The following is a 25,112-nucleotide window of genomic DNA, read 5'->3' as shown; positions in this document are numbered from 1 at the left end:
TCCAGACAAAAAAAAAATTTCAATGGAACTTTGGTGCACCATGCACATGGCAGAATTTCAGCGGAAATTCAAATTCTGGACTCAGCAGAATGAATGAATAAGAAAATTTATTTTGTATTGCAGTCTATGGAGATGGCACACAAGTGGTACTAGCCCTGGCTTGTTCTGCTGCCTACAGAATATCCGGACAGAAATTCCACTGTGTGAATGGGGCCTCAAAGACTTGTCTGCACCCATGATCCAAGCAGCTTTAGCACAACTTCCTCCAATTAAGTGCTGATTACTGAATATAAAGCTGGGTTATGGATGGAATCAGCATTGCTTTGTAGAGATTAACAGAATGCTGCTGCTCACATTGGGGGTCCTGCTGGCTATGGCTGTCCCATTGATAACAGATTCTGAGATGAGGCTCAGGGAAGAATTATTCTTAAGAAGTTTGGGTTTCCCAGCTAAGCCAAATCCTGTCTCTCCCCCTCCAATACCTTCCATATTATGGAAGATCTACAACCAGAGGATGGGTAACACAGCCCCCAAGAAGAAACAAGATTTATGCTTTGTGGAAGAGTTCAATGTCCCTGGAAGTATTATCCGAGTGTTTCCTGATCAAGGTAAGAAGAGGTTCACCCCATGTTTTTGTATAAATACATTTCAAACAATTGCAGAAACTGTGACAACACATCTGCCACATGTTAATAAATAGAGATGAGCGAACTTACAGTAAATTCGATTCGTCATGAACTTCTCGGCTCGGCAGTTGATGACTTTTCCTGCATAAATTAGTTCAGCTTTCAGGTGCTCCCGTGGGCTGGAAAAGGTGGATACAGTCCTAGGAGACTCTTTCCTAGGACTGTATCCACCTTTTCCAGCCCACCGGAGCACCGGAAAGCGGAACTCATTTATGCAGGATAAGACATCAACTGCCGAGCCGAGAAGTTCGTGACGAATCAAATTTACTGTAAGTTCGCTCATCTCTATTAATAAACTCCAAGTTGCCTCAAAAGGTCTAGCAGACCACTGTTTGCAAGAGCCATTGCCTATTCAAAACAACGGAACTGTCATTTAGGTGCAGAAATGTTTTGCTACAAATCAGATGCATGTGAATATACCCTAAATTATTGCAGATGAAAAATCCTCTACAGTTACACCTAAAGCTGGGTTCACTCTACAGAATCTCCAACATTGGTGGCAATGTATTCTGCTGAAAGAATTAACAAGGGTTGTTTTTTTTTTTTTTGTTTTTTTGGCAGATGAATTTCAGGTGGAAAGTTCTCCTGCTGAAATTCCTTTTTGTGTACTGTGCAGCAGAATCCCACTGACACTAAGGGCATGTTCACATGACTGCATTGTGGAATCCAGTGGGAAGATTCTGCTCAGAAACCCCATTGCAGCATCCCATGGTTTTCCAGGGGTTTCTGCTGCATCCTGCATACTGTGAAAATTGTGCTATTATTATTATTATTATATTTTTTGTGGAAGCCAGAGTTAAAATGGAGTCCACTGCACTTGAATTTGAGCACTATTAATAATACAGTCATGTGCATCAGGCTTACAGGCAGGAGTCTCAAACTCCAATTATCTGGGGCCACTGGAGGTAGCAGCCCCCCTCACATATAATGCCCCTCATCAACCTCTAGCAACACCCTCCACCAGCAGTAGCACCCCCATCATTTACCTACAACCCCCTCCCCATTCCCCCTACCCCCCTGTGGTAATAGCATGAGCTGACGAATGATGAGGGGGTGCTACTTCTGGGGGGAAGGGGCGCATTAGGAAGGTAGCATGTTCCCCACACTAGGTAGCATTGTGTGCGCACACACACACACACACACACACACACACACACACACACACACACACAGCGGGGCGAGTGAAGGTAATGGGCTCTATTGGGCGGGGGTGAAGTCTTCCAGCATTTAGCGCTGCTTGCCCAAATCAAGGCTAAATGTCTGAAGAAGTCACCTGCCCGGCACCCGGAACTACATGTCCCGTGCGTCAGGCAACACAAATTACACATCCCTGGTGCGGGCCGCAAAATTTCGTTCCGGGAGTTTGAGACCCCTGCTTAAAGGGGTAGCCCTCTGTTAAAAGAGAACTTGAAAGGGGGTTTAGGCCATTACACACACTAGACTGCGGTATACCACTTATCCCACAACATTTACAAGTTCATTTACACTGTTGCTTCCTATCTAATTCTTGTCAGTGCAAGAAGAGTGGGCAGGGCTCCAGCAGCAACCCTTGTGGGTAGCAGAATACAATTCCCATGATTCTTTGCTGACATCTATTCCAGGCTTTTCTCCTACCTTGCTCGTTACCAGACGGTGGAATAAAGTCCCCACCCTCTTTTGCAGGTTATATTGACGGAGATTTATCTTTCTTTTCAAACGTATGGCTTTTATTTGACAATTTATTTTTTTTTTAAACTAACTTTTGCTTACATACGACCTATTTATCAAATAGTCGCACGACCTTGATAAATAAATCCCACGTAAGCAAAACCCGGGAAACTCGCTGACAAAAGCAGTTTTTAAAGCAGAAAAGTGTTCCTATGTTAATAGCCAAAGTTCTTCATCTACACTTTATTACCAGTAGCATTGCTAGAGAGTGACGGGAAGGGGGGGGGGGGGGGGGGGGGGTGTACCACATCGGGTGACACCCTGACTGGCCTGTCTGGCACTAGATAGCTTCACTCCAACTATTCCGCACCATGAATATCCATAGTATGGAGGCTTTTTGTTTCATTTTACGTCTAACGTCTCTGCGCTGAGGCCGGAGTTTACGTCAGGAAGGAAGACAGGAAGACAGCGCAGCACCAATGGGCGCCTAATAGTGAAGCCACACAACAACAAAAAAAGCTTGGTATGTTACCCACCCCAAAATGTGCATGAAGCTGTTACTATGGATTTTTTTTTTTTTTTTTTTTTTTTTTTTTAAGGAAAAATTTTAGTGCCACATATGGGTTATGTATTCTGTAAAAATTCTTACACAATTATTTTGTGCCTTATTCTATTTTAACACAACATTAATTTAAAAATTTAGTGGGAACGCCAGCATGTACGTGTCCTAAAATTAACAAGGTGTGCAGTGTATATTTTCATCCTTTAAAATTGAGTTATTAGTTATATAATTTTTTTCTATAATTAACATTAATGTAATAGCTTTGTTTCATAATGCAGAACAAGAACAGTTGTTATAGTGGGTGTTAATGTCCTTTTCTGCAGACGTATGCACTTTCTGTAAGCCAGGTTGGACCTGGAATACATAAGTGACTTTTAAATGGAGATGAGACTTTTTTTCTTCATAAATAGCGGCGTTTGATAAATACACGACCACTGCAAAGAAAAAAAATAATAACTTTGAGCCGGAAATGTTCTTTGGAATAAGGAAAAATCAAAAAGATGCAGCATGTATAGAAAAGTCGCCGGTGCAAATTTTTTTACGCAAAAAAAAAAATCTACGGAGCTTGATAAATCTCCTACATATTGTGCTCACTTACTACAGAGCTTCTAGCACTAGTTCCCACATACAGTCCCTATCATCCTCTATTTCACAGACAAATCGCTCACCCTATTACTCTGATATCCAGCGTGGGGCTGTCTAAGCATGCTGGGAGTTGTTTTGCAACAGTTGGAGGACCAAAGGTTGGACACCTAGGCCCTATTATAACTCCTAAAGAAGAAACTGAACATGGTAAACCAGCAAGTATAACATGAAAATAAATAGGTCTAAGCTGATGCATTTTGCCAACATATACAAGTAACTATCAGAAATATTTAGGGGGGAGATTTCTCCAAAAAGTTGCTGAGTTGCCCATAGCAACCAATCAGATTGCTGCTTTCATTTTGCAGAGGCCTTTTCAAAAATGAAAGTGATCTGATTGGATGCTATGGGCAACTCTTCCTCTGTCTTATATTAATAAATATAGGGGCTCCCTGTGCATAGGGTACACGTGGTCACTTGAGTGCTCCGTACTCAAAAACAATGCATTCAATAAACAAGGAGTGCGACACACGTTTTAAATGCAGCTTTGATTTTTCTTTATGTATATATTCAGCAAATACCATACACAATTTTCAAAAATATTCACCCATGTGCACAAATAAATCAGTAGCGTCCAGCGGGAGACATCTTTCAGCTCCTCAGGTTTTCTTTAGTTATATAACCTTTGTTCGGCCATCTCCTACACCAGCAGGTGAGTAAGTCCATGCAACGTTTCGAAGGAAACACCTTCTTTGTCCAGCATGATCTGCTGGGTGTTTCCTTCGAAACGTTGCATGGACTTACTCACCTGCTGGTGTAGGAGATGGCCGAACACAGGTTATAAAAGTTAAGAAAACCTGAGGAGCTGAAAGATGTCTCCCGCTGGACGCTACTGATTTATTTGTGCACATGGGTGAATATTTTTGAAAATTGTATATTTGCTGAATATATACATAAAGAAAAATCAAAGCTGCATTTAAAACATGTGTCGCACTCAACTCTTTGGACAGGTTTTGATAAATCTCTTTCCCCTTTTCTGAAAAGTAGCCCTACCGATATATATAGGCTAGATGCTGTTTTGTTGCAGGGTTTATTTTCTCTCTCTCGTTGCTATGGGATACATCTTGTAGGCTGTTTTTTCTTTGGTCAGACATGCTCAGTTCTTCTCACGCACAGTGAATACATAGCCAAATAGACTGCAGTATACAGTTAATACACTGACCTCACAGAACATTCTAGAAGTTCATCATTCTCTGCAATAAATATATATAAAGGAGTCTGGCTGAATATTCACTGGCCAGGATGAGGTAAATCTAACTCATATAATACTGCACATATAACTCCTTATAATAAAACTGTGTGAGTAGAGAAGAGATGACTTTACCATTATGAAGATTACATTCTTTATGCAGCATGAATGAGCTTCTGCACTAATGAGTTCAGAGCAAACATGTGACAGTCAGAAGCTCCGCCCACCACACAGATTTTCATATGAAGAAGAGAGGATAAAAAAGAAGGTTGAAACAGGAAACAAGGTCACATCTGCATTATTTTTCAGAGGGAGACATTGGTTTCATTCAACCTAACACATTAGGTTTGCTGTGAAAAATTAATCATTGCAAAACCTCTTTTGGGTAGGGTTTCATGTTGCCCCTTCGAAGGAAATGCACTGCGGATTCTGGTACAAGCAGGCCTGTGTGTCAGACACGTCTGTGGGCTGGGGCCCTGCCTCAGACCTTACTGCACATACACGGTTGCTGTGGGGTAGCCCTGTATGTCTGATGGTAGCAGAACCTGCAGTGTATTTTGCGCATAGAGAGTCACACTTAACGCATTCACAGTGTATTTCATAAAGACGGAAAATGGAAAAGGACCTCATTCATCCAGGCGCTGCCGGTTAGGTCATCAGGTGCACAAAATGATGCAATGTATACCTTGGAATATTGTATACATGAAAGTTTATTAAAAAATAATAAACAACATACAGATTACGCGTTTCGAGGGTGACTCCCCTCTTCCTCAGATCTGTGCACACCTGATCTGAGGAAGAGGGGAGTCACCCTCGAAACGCGTAATCTGTATGTTGTTTATTATTTTTTAATAAACTTTCATGTATACAATATTCCAAGGTATACATTGCATCATTTTGTGCACCTGATGACCTAACCGGCAGCGCCTGGATGAATGAGGTCCTTTTCCATTTTCCGTTTGATGACTACGTCAGGACGTATGTGCCTGTGACCTCCGGCTTGCAGCCCTCCTTTGGACATCAGTGAGTACCCCTATTTGGGGTGATATGCGTTACTTCTATTTACATCTGGTGAGCAGCCACCTATAAGTGCCGTGGGTTTCTCCCACATTTACACTTGCTGTTTGTGTTTAAGGGTAATACACGAGGCGCCGTTCCCCGGTCTTTTTTCTTTCTATTTATTTCATAAAGAGGTTTTCCCATGACACTAAGTGGGGCATTTAGCAATCCTCGTGCAAAGGAACAGTAAGGCTGGGTTCACACTACGATTTTCAAATACGGTAACCGTATACAGTTTTCCGCAAAAAAAACGTATACGACCGTATGCATTGAGAATGCATTGTAAACCGTATTCCAAATGTTGTGTACGGTTGCATCCGTTTTGCCTCGGATACGGTTTTGCCAATTTTTCAACCGTAGGCAAAACGCTGTCGACCACGTTTTTGCCTCCGGTTGGAAAACCGTATGCGAACCATATGCGGTTCTTTTAACATTGTTGTCTATGAGAACCGTACACAGAATTTCAGAATACAGTTGCACACGGTTTTTCTAATCCGTTTTTGAAGTTGACACATGCGCAGATTGGAATTTCAATAGAACAATAGTAACTTTATTAAATTGCTTGAAAACTAATTCCAACAAAATAGCAAAACCGTTAGTAATAACGGATGCAAACAGATAGAACCATACACGGGGAAAAACCGTATTTGGAGTCATACGGTTGCATACGGTTTTTGCCATACGTTTTTTTAGCGGAAAACCGTATTCGGCAACCGTATTTGAAAAACGTGGTGTGAACCCAGCTTAAAGCAGTTGCCTATAGCAACCAATAAGATAGCAAGGTTTTATTTTTTTAAAAAGTCCTCTGAAAAATGAAAGATGGAATCTGGTTGCTACGGGCGACTGCTCCACTGTTCCTTTGCACAAGGTTTGATAAATCTTCCCATTTTATACAATTATTACATATCCTTGCTTCCATCAGCATGCTTTCCTTTCCTTCTCACTTGCAGGTGACAGGCTGTGTCACCAGGGCTGGTTCTATGTTGTGACCACCCTATGTGGGCAAAATCACACCCACATGTGCTGACCAATGGCTGTGTGGTGTCGGATGGGGTAAAGTGTAATTAACCTTATTGTGATGCCAGGGCGTGGTTGACTTATACACCACCTGAGGTAGGCCAGCTACACCTGTACCAGGCACGGGGCAAATAACGCAAGGTGGTACAATCTGTTCAGATCAGCATGCAGAAGTTGCAGGGTGAACTTAGGGAAGCTTATCGACTTGCTGTGACTTATATTTGATTGTGCTGTATATGACTGATTAAGCCCATGCTATTGTGGTAGCCCAGTATGGGAGATGTTGCCATGTACCCTTGCTGCCCTGTCAGGCAGCCTCCTTCAGTGTCCCCAGGGCCCCTTGCACCTGTATCCCCCCTGTACATATGTTCTGCAGTGTATTGTGTTGTATCTTTAAAGGGTAGCTCCCACTATCACTTTTCTATCCCTGCCTATTACCCATCTATCCCTAACCCCCTCCCTGCCTATAATTTTTTTTTTTTTTTACATATTAAAAATGCTTTTTTGTCTGCCTGACTTCCCCAGCAGGCACCACGTCACTGATGCCTGCTGGGGCCGAAACTTCCGCCTGTAGTTCACCTATAGAGGGGGCCTCCAGCTGTTTGCCCCCTGCAACTCCCAGCTTGCCCTGACATCTATTGGCTGTCAGGGCATGCTGGGAGTTGTAGTGGGGAAACAACTGGAGGCACCCTGTATAGGTGAACACCGGAGCACATACTGCTCCCCGCCGTGCAGCCCGCAACCACCCACCCCTCGGCCCCGTCGCGCCGCTCAACTCACTCCCCCTTCCCCCTTAGTTCACCCAGAGTACCCCCTCCCCGCCACGCAGCCCGCAACCCCCCCCCGGCCCGCCGCTCCACTCAACCCACTCCCCCTCAGTTCACCTATTCAGTGTCCCTCCAGCTGTTTCCCCACTACAACTCCCAGGGCATGCTGGGAGTTGTAGTGGGGGAACTTGAGGCATACTGTATAGGTGAACAGTATACATAATACTTGAACATATACATAATACATGTATACATGTATTCATAATACAGTGAACATAATACTTTACCTTGTCCCCGAGCCTGTGCGCGTCCTCTTCCTTCAAATCGCTCGCTCCCGCCTGTCAATCAGCGAGCACAGCAGTGATTGAATTTCGACTCGTTGCCAGGCTTCAACGAGTCGGAATTAATCAGTGACGTCACTGCTGAATGCATTCGGCCACTAGGAGGGCGACCCCTAGTGGCCGAATTTAAGTGATTTTAAACTGTTTTAAAATCACTTTTTTTTTTATTTATTTTTTTTTTATTAAAATATATTAGAGATATGTTGTAGTACTTAAGTACTACAACATATCAAATTTTTGTTTTCATGACAGTGCCCATTTAAGAGTTAGATCATGTGATTGTTACTCAGGAGGTACCAGTGACCATGTGATCTCAAGAGTGACCTATGGGCTCCATGCTAGTCTCCCCCATATAAGCCCTGGTTGGAGTTAGCTTCTCTCTCTTCGAGCTCTTAGCTCTTGCTTCCTGGTGAGGTCCAGTGCAGTTGTGCCTATTGTGTGTGTCCAGAGTGTTGGAGACCTCAAAGTCCAGTCCTGCCGCCACCATCATGTCAAGTGAGCTAAAGTCACAGTTTTGAGTCAAGTCAGTCCGTCATTGACAAGTCAGCGTAGTCTGGATTCAATTGTCCCGTCCTACTACAAGACCCAGCATGCCCTTAAAGGGGTGCTCCGGCCCTAAGACATCTTATCCCCTATCCAGAGGATAGGGGATAACATGTCTTACCGTGGGGGTCCAGCCGCTGGGGACCCCTGCAATTTTGCATTTGGCACCCACCTCTTTGAGCTGCATGCCGGGTGCCGACCACGGGGCTGGAGTATCGTTACGTCACGTTTCCACCCCATGTGACATCACCCCCCCGCTATGCAAGCCTATGGGAGGGGGCGTGACGTCACGCGATAAATGGTCGGCACCCAGCAGTTTGTGAGCTGGCAGCGCGGCGTGCAGCTCAAAGAGGTGGGTTCCGAATGCAAGATTGCAGGGGTCCCCAGTGGTGGGACCCCTGCGGTCAGACATCTTATCCCCTATCCTTTGGATAGGGAATAAGATGTCTTAGGGCCGGAGTACCCCTTTAAGGTCTATGCATCACTGGTCACCTCCTTGGGCCCTGACTGAACTGTATAGACTTTACCAACTGTCTACCCTCAGTAAAGCTACCATTGTTTGTAACTTGGCGTTGGAGTCTTTATTGCCCAGGATCCAGCGGTATACCTTTTTTTTTTTTTTAGGCTAAACCACGCCCTGGCATCATAAATAAAAGGGGTTAATGCCATATGCCCCTAGGGTAACAACATCTGCCCTCATCACACCCCGCTTCCACAACTTTTGGAGTCCTACGAACAGGATACGGGTGTGCGCCTTATGCCACAAGTCCCTAGTCTGAACTGTGTCCAATATTGTCTGCAAAAGCCACATGCTGATGCAATTTAAGTCTGTGCCAGAAAGTGTATGGGACTAATTTGCTAACGTTACGTATAATATCGCCAAGACTGTAGGCTTATAGCAAGACTTTGACTTTCACCTGTGTAGTGGGGTTAACTTGTAGTAGATGCGTGGTTGCTGGAATTGGCCTCAGGCCTCCTTTCAGATCCACCTTGCAGACAGACTTCACTCCTCACCAAACTGTACCACAGCAAAGACTCAAGAGAGAAGAACTGAACCCTGACCTCACTATATATGGGAGGATTTTAGAGAGATCCCATTGGCCGGATAAGTCACATGTTCACCACTACATACTCCCCTTAACAAGGTCCTTAGCAACAAGAGATTTAAGGCAATGCAGTGACCCAGTAGGGGATGGTGCTTCCCCGTACCTTCCCTTCCCTGCCCTGTCAATGTCCCCGGGGCCCTCTGCCGTTGTCCTCCCTCCCCCCAATGTAACTAGGTTATGAATTATATTGTGTATTGCACCTTGTAATAAATGTACCATGTGATTGTTACCCAGGAGGTACTAGTGACCAGCTGACCCCAAAGGTGATCTATGGGCTCCCTGCTAGAATCCCCCGTATAAGTCCTAGGAGGAGCTAGCCTCTCTTTTGCACCAAGTCTTGGCTGAGGTCAGTCATGCCTATGGTGTGTGTGTTTTCAGAGCAGTGGAGGCCTCAAGTCAAGTTCTGTAGCCTCAAGTGCAAGTAAGCTGAAGTCACTGTCCTGTCAGTCAAGTCTTCTGTCTACTCATCGTGGCATGCATTAAATTCTCCTGTCTACTACAAGTCCCAGCAAACCTGCGAGATCTGTCACTGGTCACCTCCTTGGGATATTGGCTGTACTGCATAGACTGTAACAACTGTCTACCCTCAGTAAAGCTACTGTTGTCCCTAACTTGGCATCTGTGTCTTCATTGCCCCCGTGCCTAGCCCAGGATCCAGCGGTATACCTTCGGGGGGTCAAGGCTAAACCACGCCCTGGAGTCACGAACACAAGGGATTAATACTAGAGATGAGCGAACTTACTGTAAATTCTCGGCTCGGCGGTCGCTGACTTTTCCTGCATAAATTAGTTCAGCTTTCAGGTGCTCCGGTGGGCTGTAAAAGGTGGATACAGTCCTAGGAAAGACTCCTATCTAATTAATACCATCTGCCCTGCACCTCACACCCCGCCGCCATACCACAGAAACATGTACTTGGATAATACAAATACATTAACCCTTATATGACCGTATATTTTATAGTGCATTATAGAGAGGTCTGAGGAGAGGGGACCCATGACAGATATTAAGCAGCATCTGACACAGAGGATGGACAGGAGTACAGAACACGTGATTCTGTACTGGGTCACCACAGCTGCATGATGTTGCAGCAACATCAGCATAATAATGTGGCCAGTGCATGCCGGGGAGGTCACTGCATAGGCCAAGCCCCTGCAACACAGCCTGACTCTTGCAAGCAGGAACAATATGCTGTGATATACACATACATATATTTTTATTGGGACATTTGGGGAGAATGAGGTGTGGCATAATGTTTACAGCATGCAGTCTTGTGCTGAGCCATGCCACAGGCAGTGGAGCAGGCAGGTAATAAACAAAGCAGCTGTGGGATGGGAACTGGCAGGAGTACGATGGGAGGACAGTAGGCAGGGTGGAAGAGCTCAGGGAAACCCTTGACATACGAGCAACTGCTTAACCATTATCTGACATACAAAGTGGCCCGCAGAGAAACAAAACCAAATAGGGGTGGGGGCATTTATCATGCAGATTTGTCGCAAAGTGATTTTGACTTTCATCTCCCCCATAGATTTTTGGTGGTTTCAGAACTGGGGCAGAAAGGTAAAAAGCTGCAGAAGCATGTAGCATTACTTACCTGATGTCAGAATACACCTTGGACTGTGATCACACATGGAAATGTCTGATAAATCTCCCCCTATGAGTCTATGCAAAGGATTTAGACTGGTTTTTCTTGTCTAAATTTGTCGCACAGAAAGTCGCAGTCTAAATCTGTGCGACTTTTCTGCGACTTTTGCTCTAGAGGATTTTTAGAACATGATGCATTCTTGTCTATTTTAGACTGAAATGCATTGAAAAATGCATTGGTGCTGAATTTATCAAGTGCGACTTTTCAGCGACAAGTCGCATAGGCTGAAAGTACGCCGAAATGTCAGACCATGTTGGAGCAGCTTTAAATATAGACTAAAGCATAGAACATGCAGTCTGTGCACAGAATTTATCAAGAGCCGTGCGCCATTTGATAAATTAGGTGCACAATAGACCAGACTAACCCTCTGTAGTTTGGTCTATATTGATGAGGGACATAGACAACTTTGATAAATCTCCCCCATAGACTGCAATGCATTTTTGTGCAGCGTCTGCAGAAAGAATAGACAGGTCTATTCTTTCTGCAGATACCGGAATTTGAATTTCTGCTCTAGATGTTTCCAGCGTAAAATTCAACGTGAACAGCACAGCAGAATCCTATTGAAATCAATGGGTCTCTGCTGATGTGGAATCACCATGCAGAATTCTGCACAGAAATTCCATTGTGTGAACATAGCCTGAACAACTATGATGGCAACAAAAATTGCATCAGGGTCAATCCTGCTCTATGGCTGTTTGCTATCTATTGCCCATTACCAGTTAGCTGTATATCAATGCTACTGTTATATTACTGGAATCACAACCTATGGCTTTAACTATATTAACTGAAGTGTCTATACATGTTGTGTTTTGTTTTGTTTTTGTAACTTTCTCAATATGCTTTTGCTTTAGGTCGATTTGTTCCTCAGACTTCAGGACTTTCTCCAAATCTCTGTTTAGAAAAGAGACTGTTCTTCAATCTTTCTGTAATGGAAAAAGAAGAGATGGTAACCATGGGACGGTTGGAGCTTAGATTTAGCCAAAACACCTACTATGGACAAATATTTGATTTGCGGCTGTACAGGATTCTACAAATGTCACTAAAAGGAATGGGTAGTCAGAAGACCAGCCGAAAACTCTTGGCTGCACAAACTTTCCGTCTGCTTTACAAGTCTCTGTTCTTTAACCTGACAGATCTATGCCAGATTTGGAGAGACTCTCATAAGAATTTGGGACTAGAATTGGAGATTGTGCATAGAAAAGAAGGCACGTTGGATGAGTGTCAGGGTATACAAGCCTTTCTCTATACATCACTGCTCACTGTCACCCTTAATCCCCTACAGTGCAAGAAACCCCGAAAGAAGAGAAGTTATGGCAAGCTTCCTTTTATGGCCAGCAACATCTGTAAAAAGAGGCGCCTCTATGTTGAATTTAGAGATGTGGGGTGGCAGAACTGGGTGATAGCCCCTCGAGGATACTTGGCCAATTACTGTTATGGAGAATGCCCTTATCCTCTAACAGAGGTACTAAATGGCTCTAACCATGCTATCTTGCAAACTCTGGTTCATTCATTTGAACCTGAGGATATCCCACTGCCTTGTTGTGTCCCAACAAAGATGTCTCCTATTTCCATGTTGTTCTATGATAATAATGACAATGTGGTCCTAAGACACTACGAAAATATGGCTGTGGATGAATGTGGCTGCAGGTGATAACTTCTGGACAACATTTGCCTTAAAGGAGTAGTCCAGTGGTGAACAACTTATCCCCTATACTTAGGATAGGGGATAAGTTTGAGATCGCCGGGGGGTCCGACCGCTGGGGCCCCCTGCGATCTCCTGTACGGAGCCCCGACAGCCCGCGGGAAGGGGGGCGTGTCGACCTCCGCATGAAGCAGCGGCCGACACTCCCCCTCAATACAACTCTATGGCAGAGCCGAAGCGCTGCCTTCGGCAATCTCCGGCTCTGCCATAGAGATGTATTGAGGGGGCGTGTCGGCCGCCGCTTCGTGCGGTGGTTGACACCCGCTATCTGGCCGGAGAGCCTGGCCCCCGTACAGAGAGATCGCAAGGGGCCCCAGCGGTCGGACCCCCCCCCCCCCCCCCCCCCCCGTGATCTCAAACTTTTCCCCTTGGGATAGGGGATAAGTTTTTCACTACTGGACTACCCCTTTAAGGTTAAGATAAAACAGGATTGTAACAATTGGCTTGTATTGATAATTCTCAGAATGCCTGTTGTTTACCTTATAAGTAAAAATAGTTTTTATATTATGATGAATAACTTTGTCAACGTTTACTTTAGGATACATGAAACGAAATGATTGAACACAGCATTAAACATGTCCATTTGACTGTATCCTTAATAAATATGTATATTGCATGTTTATGTATTAAATATTGATGTCGCAATAATAACATTGTTTATCATAACAGATAAACACTCGTAATGTATGACAGTTATCATGGTTTGTACATTTTCTATGAGATTAAAATAAACAGGCAACTTTTTTTAAATTTTATGAATGGTTTTATTGAAGCATCTTACATAAATTCATCAATAAAACTGATATTTGTAGCAATCCTTTCTATAAAATAGTTGTCTGCTACTATGCAGAAGTCCATATATTATGTCCAAAGCTGTATATCTGCTTAAAGCTGGCTTCATAGTGCTCCAAAATGTAAAAACAAATAGTTTAGTGCAAAATATAGAGGCTACTCCAGATATGGAAACATACATATTTTTCTTTTCAATGTCCTAAAGAAAACTAGTGTTCTCCCATATTAGAATCAGTAGATATGCCATTTTATCTGTCAGATGTTTTAATCTTATTCCTCTTTAATTGATGAGGCAAAAAGGTATGGCACTGTGGGATCTAGGAATAACCTTGCTTGTAAACGTGAAAAAAAATTTTTAAATCCCAGATTTTAGTAAATTTTTCATTTGCTTCCATGAATAAATCCACATGAATTTCATTTCAAATATCCATTTCCATTTTTAGGGGAAGTGGCTTTTGTGCTATGCAAATTGAATAAAGTGCTCCTAAATAAATGCAACTGTTATATGGAGGAGCATTTAGGTTGGAGGAGGTCACAGTCGAAGGTTAATTGGCTTATTTACAGCCACATTCATCAACTACCATATCCTCATAATGTCTTAATACAACATTGTCATTATTGTCATAATAAAGCATTGAGATGGGCGAAAGCTTAGTTGGCGCGCAGCAAGGTAGAGGTGTAACTTCTGGCTCTATAGAGTGCACCAGTGTCTGCAACACTGCATGGTTGGTGCCCTTGAGCATTTCTGTCAATGGATAAGGACACTCTCCATGACAGTAGTTGGCCATGTAACCACGAGGAGCAATAACCCAATTTTGCCATCCTACATCCTTGAAGTCAATGTATAGTCTCCTCTTTTTGCAGATATTACTTGGAGTTGGTAAAGATGACTCTGTGCTTCTTTTGATACGTGGTGTTTTGCAACTAGTTGGGTCAAGTGAAACTGTAAGCAGAGAGGCATGGATGAAAGAATGAATTTGCTCACAATAGGAAGATAAAGGATTCCCCACGCTAGTGTTACCATCAGCAGATATTTCCATAATGAGTCCCATGTTGCTTTTCGTGTTGGTCCAGTCTTGTGTCACCTGTGTAAGGTTGAAAGAAAAGGATCTATGATGAAGACGGAATGACTGAGCAAACAGAAGCTTCCTATTGCTCTTGTGGTCTCTCATGCTCTTTAAGGCCATATGCAAAGGACGGTACAATCGAAGCTGGAATGCCTGCCCTTGATATCTATTGTGCTTGAACTTGATCTCCAGTTGTCCGAGTGTTAATTGTTCTTTTTTTTCCACGACAGAAAGGTCAAAGAAGAGATGTTTTTTGAGACATAATGATCCATCAGATCCATCGCTAGTGCTTAAAGGCCCTGTAAAAGCAAAAAAAGACATTAGGATAATTACCTGGCTTTATAAGTACAGTTTACTATGTAATCTAAAATGCATTATCTTTAAAGGGGTTTTCCAGGCAGCTATTGTATTATGCATTTGCTAAGGGAGGGGGTAGTTAGAACATAAAAACCCAAACGCCTGAATACACTGGCACTTACCATCCTTGCTTCCATGAAGATGTCGTCGGTGTAACAAAGCTCCGGACTGCAGGTTTAGGGGCATAGGGGGAGATTTATCAAGACCTGTGCAAAGGAAATGGTGTCCAGTTGCCCATAGCAACCAATCAGATTGCTTCTTTCATTTTGCAGAGGCCTTGTTAAAAATGAAAGAAGTGCGCTGATTGGTTGCTATGGGCAACTTTTACTCTGGGCAGGTTTTGATAAATCTTCCCCATAATGTCAAAAGCCCCTTAACCAATTAGTGGCTGAGGTGGGACACTGTTGCGGCCCCTGATTGGCTGAATCCGTATGTGCCACACAGCAGGGACTGGAGCTTCATGATACAGACAGCGGCAAAAAAGTTGTTTTATTTGACCTAATCCCTCCCTGATCAAATGCAAAAAAAGCCTTGCGGCCCAAATCATCTCTTTGTATTATTCACATGACCTATTTAATTTCATATTCAATAATACAAAGGGTTTGTGCAGATGAGAAATCACATGAAAGTGGTGGGTATGTTGTTGCCTATGCAGTGAGGATGATACAGAGCCTCACTTGGGCGCATTACTCTCAATTTTAAGTTATGGTTGTGAGGAATAATAACTAAAAAAAGTTATCAAGGAATTACGATAACATTCTTTCAAGATGACAGCGCTAAAAGAAACAATATCCAACAGTCTCTAGAATATAGGTATCATAAATAATGGTTTACAGATGTGTGAATGGTTCAGGAGATTTCTGTATATTACGTTATCAGTGGGTTGGATCAGTTTCCACAGAATTTTATGTTCAGTTCGGGTTTGTGTTTTACAATTTTTTTTTTTTTTTTTTTTTTTTTTTTTTTTTTTAAACTTACATATATTTTCTTTAAGGAGCAAGAAAAGGGGACAAGAATTGAGCTCCTATACACACTATAACAAAAATATTAGAACAAGAATGCTTAGGGATACTAACCAGTGTGAAGTAGTTAACATTTAAAAGAATATTATGGATATTACACTGTTACAAAGGAATAGGTTGGAGAGTTAGCCTGGGAAGTGGCAGATAAGGCTCAACACTGAGAAATGTAAGGTTATGTACATGAGAGGAAAAGGAAAATTTATGCCAAAATATTTTATCTAAATGTAAAAACACTTACCTTGATCTCTATAGGATCTAAGAATATTTCCAGGTACTTGAAATCCCTCCATTCTGCATGGATTGTCTGCATCAATGCCCTTCTCAAAAATCTTCCAAAGGGTTTTCGGTACAGGACCCGGAGCAACAGGACTAGGTCGTCCATTCAATCCCAAAGCTTTGAGAAGCATCCTCTCCTGGAATGGTAGCTCAGTGCAGTCAACCAGCATAAGATAGGAGAAGAGAATAGAAGTGAACAGCACCAATGTGCCCATGGTGATCTTTGTCAGTGGTCTGCTGGCTTGGTGTGGAACACATTCCTAAATACTCTTAAAAACAGCCATGTGTGAAATCTGTCAGCTTTTTGGAGCCGGGGGGAGGTGTTAACTACTCATTGTCCTGTCTCCTCCTTTTTATGTAAATTCACATTCCAGGAGCCTGTTTCAAATTCTTAAAAAACAAAACAAAAAAAAAAACATCTATTTCATAGACCCTAGAAATATCTTTATATGTATAAAATAGGGATGCACCGATATATCGGCGGCCGATACATATCGGCCGAAAATAGCTGTTTCGGGGAAATGCCAAAACAACAAAAAATGTGCCGATAATGACCCACCTCCCCTGCCCGCCCACAGCACAAGTTACAAACACTGCCAGTGGCAGAGGCACTCGTGGGGGGTGCAGGGGTGACCGCACCGGGCGCAACATCTGGGGGGGGGGGGGGGGGGCGCGCTCTCCGGGATAGGAATACTTCTTTTTATGCCAGCAAAGTCTGTCCGGGCATGCTGGGAGTTGTAGTTTCACAACAGCTGGAGGCCCCCTGGTTTTTAGTATACAGTATTAGGTTTTATATGCTCTGGTCGGCCCCCACCTGCAGCCACACACGGGAGCCGGCCCGGGCACATAAAAAGAAGTATTCCTATCCCGGACATCCCTGTGTCCCGAAAAATCTTTTTGGGACATAAGGATGTCCGCCGGTCACTCACCATTCCCCGGCGTCCTCCTGCGATCCTCCTTCGGGGTCCCTCGCTTCTCCGCCTCTATGGTCGTACTCACGGGTCCATAGGCCATAGCAGTAGATGTGACCCCGGGCCGGAGGAGCGATCACCGGAACACTGTGGGGGCAGCAGTACAGACATACAGCCTCCAGCCATACACTGTATATGGCTGGAAGCTGTATGTCTGTGGGGTGGGGGGAAGCTGCCTACTATTGTGGGGGAACTGCTGACCTAATGTGGGGGGGAGCTGCCTAATATTGTTGGGGGGAGCTGCCTAATATTGTTGGGGGGGGAGCTGCATAATATTGTGGGGGGGGGGAGCTGCCTAATATTGTTGTGGGGAGCTGCCTAATATTGTGGGGGAACTGCCTACAAATGTGGGGGGAGCTGCCTAATATTGTTGGGGGGAGCTGCATAATATTGTGGGGAACCTGCCTACTATTGTGGGGGAAATGCTGACCTAATGTGGGGAACCTGCCTACTATTGTGGGGAAGCTGCCTACTATTGTGGGGGAGCTGCCTATTAATGTGGGGGAACTGGCAATCTAATGTGGGGGAATCTAATCTAATGAGCGGAGCGCTGCATTTTACCAGAAGACGGGTAGAAGTCATTTTCGGTTTCGGTATCGGTTTCGGCCGGACATTTTTTTTTATTTCGGTTTCGTTTCGGTTCTGAAATTTCCATTTTGGTGCACCTCTAGTATAAAATATAAAAATTATATTAACAGATTCCATATTCCAGAAAATTACACTATTTTCAAACTCAAAGCTGCCACAGGTACACACTTACTGCACACACACACTCTCACTCACTTCTGGTAGCTTGACATTTAAAGTGTACCTGTCACAAAAAATATTTTTTTACATGTCCTGGAGACAGGTCAAATGTCAAGGTGTGAGTGCTTAGTCCCGCGACCGATCACTAGAACGTACGGGTAGAAAAGCGTACTTCTCTCCCCGCTCTCTAACTCTCATTACTTTCTACCAGAGTCTATTTCTTATGGGTTGATACTTAAGCTATTAAATCTTAATAAAGAGATATCTTGCAAATACAATGATAATAAAGACTAAAAACTATAATACAATTAAAGTTAATAGTATGTATGTTCTGTACATCTCAGTCCATTCCTGGCTGCATGGGTGCTTTCTACACAGTATGAATCTGCTATATGGAGTTGTGCCTACATAATGGTCCATAGTAAGGACATACATTATTCACATTCATACATTATTTTGTCATAATGCTTATGTGAATTATCTTAGAGAAGACAGCATTATTAATGTCATGTTATTTGAATGATCACAAACATACCACCTCAAAATCAGGGTCCCATTGACTTCAATGGGATTCTGCAGTTGAAATCCGCCAGAAGATTGAACAAGTTCAATCTTCTGGTGGAATTTTTCAAGCAGATTTTCCATGAATATTCTGCAGTGCGAATGGGTGAACGGAAAGCCCATTTACTCTCATTTTATCTTCATGTAGCAGAATTTCCAGCCCCGGAATTGCAAAGTGGATTTCCGGACAGAAATTTCTCAGTGTTAACCTAGCCTTATGGATCCATACTACAGGTATACAAAATACATCAGTGACTATGGGGCTGAAGTCTACATTAAGACACCGGTAATACATCTTTGCATAGGAACTTAGCCCGAAGAATAGGATTATATCCTACCAGTACAAAAGATAACCAAACAAATAGTTATATGAATAAAGCTTTGCCTGCTTTATTACTTTATTTTAACCAATACTCATTTTACATTGCATCATTTGCATTATTCAGCAACAAGAGACTAAATTCTCACTCTGAATGCCAATTGGTGACAAATCTAGAGCATAATAGAAACTCTGCAGGAGAGAACTGTCTAGTGCTGAAGTATCCCTCATGTATTAAAGGGGTACTCCCGTGGAAAACTTTTTTTTTTTTTTTAAATCAACTGGTGCAAGAAAGTTAAACAGATTTGTAAATTACTTCTATTAAAAAATCTTAATCCTTCCAGTACTTTTTAGGGGCTGTATACTAAAGAGAAATCGAAAAAAGAAATGCATTTCCTGTGATGTCCTGACCACAATGCTCTCTGCTGACCTCTGCTGTCCATTTTAGAAACTGTCCAGAGCAGCATATGTTTGCTATGGGGATTTTCTCCTGCTCTGGATAGTTCCTAAAATGGACAGCAGAGGTCAGCAGAGAGCACTGTGGTCAGGACATCACAGGAAATGCATTTCTTTTTTCGATTTCTCTTTAGTATACAGCCCCTAAAAAGTACCGGAAGGATTAAGATTGTTTAATAGAAGTGATTTACAAATATGTTTAACTTTCTGGCACCAGTTGATTAAAAAAAAAAGAAAAAAAAAAAAAAAAGGTTTCCACGGGAGTACCCCTTTAAATCTAGAACAGTGCTTCTTAACCAGGATGCCTCCAGCTGTTGAAACACTACCACTCTCAGCATGCCTGGACAGCCTTTGACTGATCTAGAATAAGGCTATCATGTCACACACATTGTTTTCTTTTTTGTGTGTTACTATAATTTCTAAAAACATTTGATATATTACACAGAAATATAATCAAAGAGATTAAAAAATAATGGGGAGATTTATTAAAACCTGTCCAGAGGTAAAGTTGCCTAGTTGCAAATAGCAACCAATCAGATCGCTTCTTTCATTTTAAAATAGGTCTCTGAGAAATAAAAGAAGTGATCTGATTGGTTGCTATGGGCAACTGGACAATTTTTCCTCTGGACAGGTTTTGATAAATCTCCCCCAATATCTTTATTAACAATTACATACAATACATGTTAAAATACACAAAATGGATCCTCATCATGGCAAATCCAAAAATGTGTGATCCCTATAGTAAAACATTGTTACTGGAATGAGTACAACTGAATGAGCATTCGTAATCCCAGCCTAAATCTCGACGCAACTGATGCCACAACTGATGACAACATGCATCAGTTGTGTAGCATCTGGCGTCAATTGTTTCTGTACACCGGGTGCGTTATTTTTTTTTTTTTTTACTGTACTGTATTCATTCAGTACTATCTATTTATTATGGTTTAGGCTATGTTTACATATATGCGTTGTCCGGCATTTTTTCCCTCCAGCGCTGTATAAAATGCCTGATCCTAATCATTTGAAGGGAAACGCATCTTGCTGCGTTTCCCTTCAAATGATTAGGATCAGTTCACGCCTCAGTTTCCGCATTCCGCATTTTATACAGTGCTGGAGGGAAAAAATGCCGGACAACGCATATATGTAAACATAGCATAAACCATAATAAATAGATAGTACTGAATGAATACAGTACAGTAAAAAAATTAAAAATAACGCACACGTACAAATTAATAGAATCCATGCGCAGTCAAAACTGACACACAGGCTAAATAAAAATATAAGGTGCACGTGCAAAGAAGAAGTGTATTAAGCAGACTATTCCTGAAAAAAAATAACATGCCATATTTGGGTGTCCACAATCCATATACCTTTATAATAGACAATTTAATTGTGTGAACCAATATAGAAACATAGAAGGTGTCGGCAGATAAGAACCATTTGGCCCATCTAGTCTGCCCAATAATCTGAATACTACGAATAGTCCCTGGCCCTATCTTATATGAAGGATAGCCTTATGCCAATCTTATATGAAGGATAGCCTTATGCCTATCCCTATCTTATATGAAGGATAGCCTTATGCCTATCTCTATCTTATATGAAGGATAGCCTTATGCCTATCTCTATCTTATATGAAGGATAGCCTTATGCCTATCTCTATCTTATATGAAGGATAGCCTTATGCCTATCCCTATCTTATATGAAGGATAGCCTTATGCCTATCCCTATCTTATATGAAGGATAGTGTCACGATGCCGGCTGGCAGGTAGTGGATCCTCTGTGCCAGAGAGGGATGGCGAGGACCGCGCTAGTGGACCGGTTCTAAGCCACTACAGGTTTTCACCAGAGCCCGCCGCAAAGCGGGATGGTCTTGCTGCGGCGGTAGTGACCAGGTCGTATCCACTAGCAACGGCTTACCTCTCTGGCTGCTGAAGATGCTGAAGATAGGCGCGGTACAAGGGAGTAGGCAGAAGCAAGGTCGGACGTAGCAGAAGGTCGGGGGCAGGCGGCAAGGATCGTAGTCAGGGGCAACGGCAGGAGGTCAGGAACACGGACTAGGAACAGACAAGGGAACGCTTTCACTAGGCACTAAGGCAACAAGATCCGGCAAGGGAGTGCAGGGGAAGTGACTAGATATAGGGGAGTGCACAGGTGGGAGCCAATTAAGCTAATTGGGAAGATTGGGCCAGGCACCATCATTGGTGCACTGGCCCTTTAAATCGCAGAGACCCGGCGCGCGCGCGCCCTAGGGAGCGGGGCCGCGCGCGCCGGGACAGGAGCGAGGGAGAGCGAGTCAGGTACGGGGGCCGGGGTGCGCATCGCGAGCGGGCGCTATCCGCATCGCGGATCGCATCCCGGCTGAAGGCGGGACCGCAGCGCACCCGGTCAGTGGATCTGACCGGGGCGCTGCAACAACGAAGATGAGGCGAGCGCTCCGGGGAGGAACGGGGACCCGGAGCGCTCGGCGTAACAGTACCCCCCCCCTTGGGTCTCCCCCTCTTCTTGGGGCCAAAGAACCTGAGGAAAAAAAACTCAATTTTTCCGTGATGAGGTCCGATGCACATTAGGAGGGGTTCTGTGTGGAAACGTACGAGACAGTCCAATCTTTTATTGTAAAAACAATAGATGTAGAGGGGTCTGGCGAGACTGGTCACAGGAACGTAGAACCTGTTGATGAGAGAGGCCAAAAAAAATTTTCCTGCAGATCCGGAATCCAAGAAGAGCATAGTAGAGAAGGAGAAGGTAGAGGCTGATATCCGCACAGGCACAGTAAGGCGTGGAGAAGCAGAGTTGACATCAAGAACTGTGTCACCTTTGTGCGGAGTCAGCGTACGTCTTTCCAGGCGGGGAGGACGGATAGGACAATCCTTCAGGAAGTGTTCGGTACCGGCATAGTACAGGCAAAGATTCTCCATGCGGCGTCGTGTCCTCTCTTGAGGTGTCAAGCGAGACCGGTCAACTTGCATAGCCTCCGCGGCGGGAAGCACAGGAACAGATTGCAGAGGACCAGAGGAGAGAGGAGCCGGGGAGAAAAAACGCTTTGTGCGAACAAAGTCCATATCCAGGCGAAGCTCCAGACGCCATCCGGAAGAACGCATGTCAATGCGAGTGGCAAGATGAATGAGTTCATGTAGGTCAGCAGGAGTCTCTCGTGCGGCCAGAACATCTTTAATGTTGCTGGATAGGCCTTTTTTAAAGGTCGCGCAGAGAACCTCACTATTCCAGGACAAGTCGTAAGCAAGAGCACGGAACTGAATGGCGTACTCGCCAACGGAAGAAACACCCTGGGCCAGGTTCAGCAGGGCAATCTCGGCTGAAGAAGCTCGGGCAGGTTCCTCAAAGACACTTCGAATTTCCGAGAAGAAGGAGTGTACAGAGGCAGTGACGGGGTCATTGCGGTCCCAGAGCGGTGCGGCCCATGACAGGGCTTTTCCAGACAGAAGGCAGAACACGAAAGCCACCTTAGACCTTTCAGTAGGAAACTGGTCCGACATCATCTCCAAGTGCTGGGAACATTGCGACTGAAAGCCACGGCAATACTTAGAGTCCCCATCAAATTTGTCCGGCAAGGACAGGCAGAGGCTAGGAGTGGCCACTCGCTGCGGAGGAGGTGCAGGAGCTGGCGGAGGAGAAGATTGCTGGAGAAGTTGCGACTGAAGTTGGTGCGAAATGGTGGACATTTCCGACAGCTGACGGGTTAGAAGGGCGATCTGTCGGGCTTGCTGGGCGGCCACCGTGGTTAGGTCAGCGACAACTGACAGAGGAACTTCAGCGGGATCCATGGCCGGATCTACTGTCACGATGCCGGCTGGCAGGTAGTGGATCCTCTGTGCCAGAGAGGGATGGCGAGGACCGCGCTAGTGGACCGGTTCTAAGCCACTACAGGTTTTCACCAGAGCCCGCCGCAAAGCGGGATGGTCTTGCTGCGGCGGTAGTGACCAGGTCGTATCCACTAGCAACGGCTTACCTCTCTGGCTGCTGAAGATGCTGAAGATAGGCGCGGTACAAGGGAGTAGGCAGAAGCAAGGTCGGACGTAGCAGAAGGTCGGGGGCAGGCGGCAAGGATCGTAGTCAGGGGCAACGGCAGGAGGTCAGGAACACGGACTAGGAACAGACAAGGGAACGCTTTCACTAGGCACTAAGGCAACAAGATCCGGCAAGGGAGTGCAGGGGAAGTGACTAGATATAGGGGAGTGCACAGGTGGGAGCCAATTAAGCTAATTGGGAAGATTGGGCCAGGCACCATCATTGGTGCACTGGCCCTTTAAATCGCAGAGACCCGGCGCGCGCGCGCCCTAGGGAGCGGGGCCGCGCGCGCCGGGACAGGACCGAGGGAGAGCGAGTCAGGTACGGGGGCCGGGGTGCGCATCGCGAGCGGGCGCTATCCGCATCGCGGATCGCATCCCGGCTGAAGGCGGGACCGCAGCGCACCCGGTCAGTGGATCTGACCGGGGCGCTGCAACAACGAAGATGAGGCGAGCGCTCCGGGGAGGAACGGGGACCCGGAGCGCTCGGCGTAACAGATAGCCTTATGCCTATCTCTATCTTATATGAAGGATAGCCTTATACCTATCCCTATCTTATATGAAGGATAGCCTTATGCCTATCCCTATCTTATATGAAGGATAGCCTTATGCCTATCTCTATCTTATATGAAGGATAGCCTTATGCCTATCCCTATCTTATATGAAGGATAGCCTTATGCATATCTCTATCTTATATGAAGGATAGCCTTATACCTATCCCTATCTTATATGAAGGATAGCCTTATGCCTATCCCTATCTTATATGAAGGATAGCCTTATGCCTATCTCTATCTTATATGAAGGATAGCCTTATGCCTATCTCTATCTTATATGAAGGATAGCCTTATGCCTATCCCTATCTTATATGAAGGATAGCCTTATGCCTATCCCTATCTTATATGAAGGATAGCCTTATGCCTATCTCTATCTTATATGAAGGATAGCCTTATGCCTATCTCTATCTTATATGAAGGATAGCCTTATGCCTATCCCTATCTTATATGAAGGATAGCCTTATACCTATCTCTATCTTATATGAAGGATAGCCTTATGCCTATCCCTATCTTATATGAAGGATAGCCTTATACCTATCCCTATCTTATATGAAGGATAGCCTTATGCCTATCCCTATCTTATATGAAGGATAGCCTTATGCCTATCCCTATCTTATATGAAGGATAGCCTTATGCCTATCTCTATCTTATATGAAGGATAGCCTTATGCATATCTCTATCTTGTATGAAGGATAGCCTTATGCCTATCTCTATCTTATATGAAGGATAGCCTTATGCCTATCCCTATCTTATATGAAGGATAGCCTTATGCCTATCTCTATCTTATATGAAGGATAGCCTTATGCATATCTCTATCTTATATGAAGTATAGCCTTATGCATATCTCTATCTTATATGAAGGATAGCCTTATGCCTATCTCTATCTTATATGAAGGATAGCCTTATGCCTATCCCTATCTTATATGAAGGATAGCCTTATGCCTATCCCTATCTTATATAAAGGATAGCCTTATGCCTATCTCTATCTTATATGAAGGATAGCCTTATGCCTATCTCTATCTTATATGAAGGATAGCCTTATGCTTATCCCATGCATGCTTA

The 25,112-nt window shown here is 44.1% G+C and overlaps 2 protein-coding genes across 5 annotated transcripts in view; one reads left to right on the top strand and one right to left on the bottom strand.

Annotated features, from left to right (window-relative positions):
• Positions 1-373: 373 nt before the first annotated feature.
• Positions 374-12,852, top strand: LOC130270235 (protein DVR-1-like). Its single transcript, XM_056518173.1, has 2 exons — positions 374-608; positions 12,053-12,852. The coding sequence occupies exons 1-2, from the start codon at positions 374-376 to the stop codon at positions 12,850-12,852; spliced, it is 1,035 nt and encodes a 344-aa protein (XP_056374148.1).
• A 900-nt stretch (positions 12,853-13,752) lies between these two features.
• LOC130270189 (derriere protein-like) overlaps positions 13,753-25,112 on the bottom strand; it is a 53,290-nt gene continuing 41,930 nt past the window's right edge. Inside the window, exons 2-4 of one of the 4 annotated variants that reach the window (XM_056518170.1) lie at positions 17,950-18,055; positions 16,380-16,807; positions 13,753-15,061 (exon numbers count right to left, since the gene is read on the bottom strand). In XM_056518170.1, coding sequence (XP_056374145.1) covers positions 14,250-15,061; positions 16,380-16,632 — 1,065 coding nt within the window. In that variant the 5' untranslated portion in view covers positions 16,633-16,807; positions 17,950-18,055 and the 3' untranslated portion in view covers positions 13,753-14,249. Of the gene's footprint in view, positions 15,062-15,241; positions 15,423-16,379; positions 16,808-17,949; positions 18,120-25,112 lie in introns of those variants that run through there. The other 3 variants (XM_056518168.1, XM_056518169.1, XM_056518171.1) reach the window with 3 other exon arrangements.

Source organism: Hyla sarda, chromosome 1, assembly GCF_029499605.1.
Source record: "Hyla sarda isolate aHylSar1 chromosome 1, aHylSar1.hap1, whole genome shotgun sequence".
Classification (NCBI taxonomy): Eukaryota; Metazoa; Chordata; class Amphibia; order Anura; family Hylidae; genus Hyla; species Hyla sarda.
The sequence above is the reverse complement of the archived record's forward strand: the minus strand, read 5'-3'. Positions and strand labels throughout refer to the sequence as shown.

Excerpts from the sequence above, each read along its gene's own strand:
- LOC130270235 (XM_056518173.1), top strand. The coding sequence starts at position 374 with ATGGCTGTCCCATTGATAACAGATTCTGAGATGAGGCTCAGGGAAGAA. Across the intron at positions 609-12,052 it reads CCGAGTGTTTCCTGATCAAG|GTCGATTTGTTCCTCAGACT; the intron begins GTAAGAAGAGGT and ends CTTTTGCTTTAG.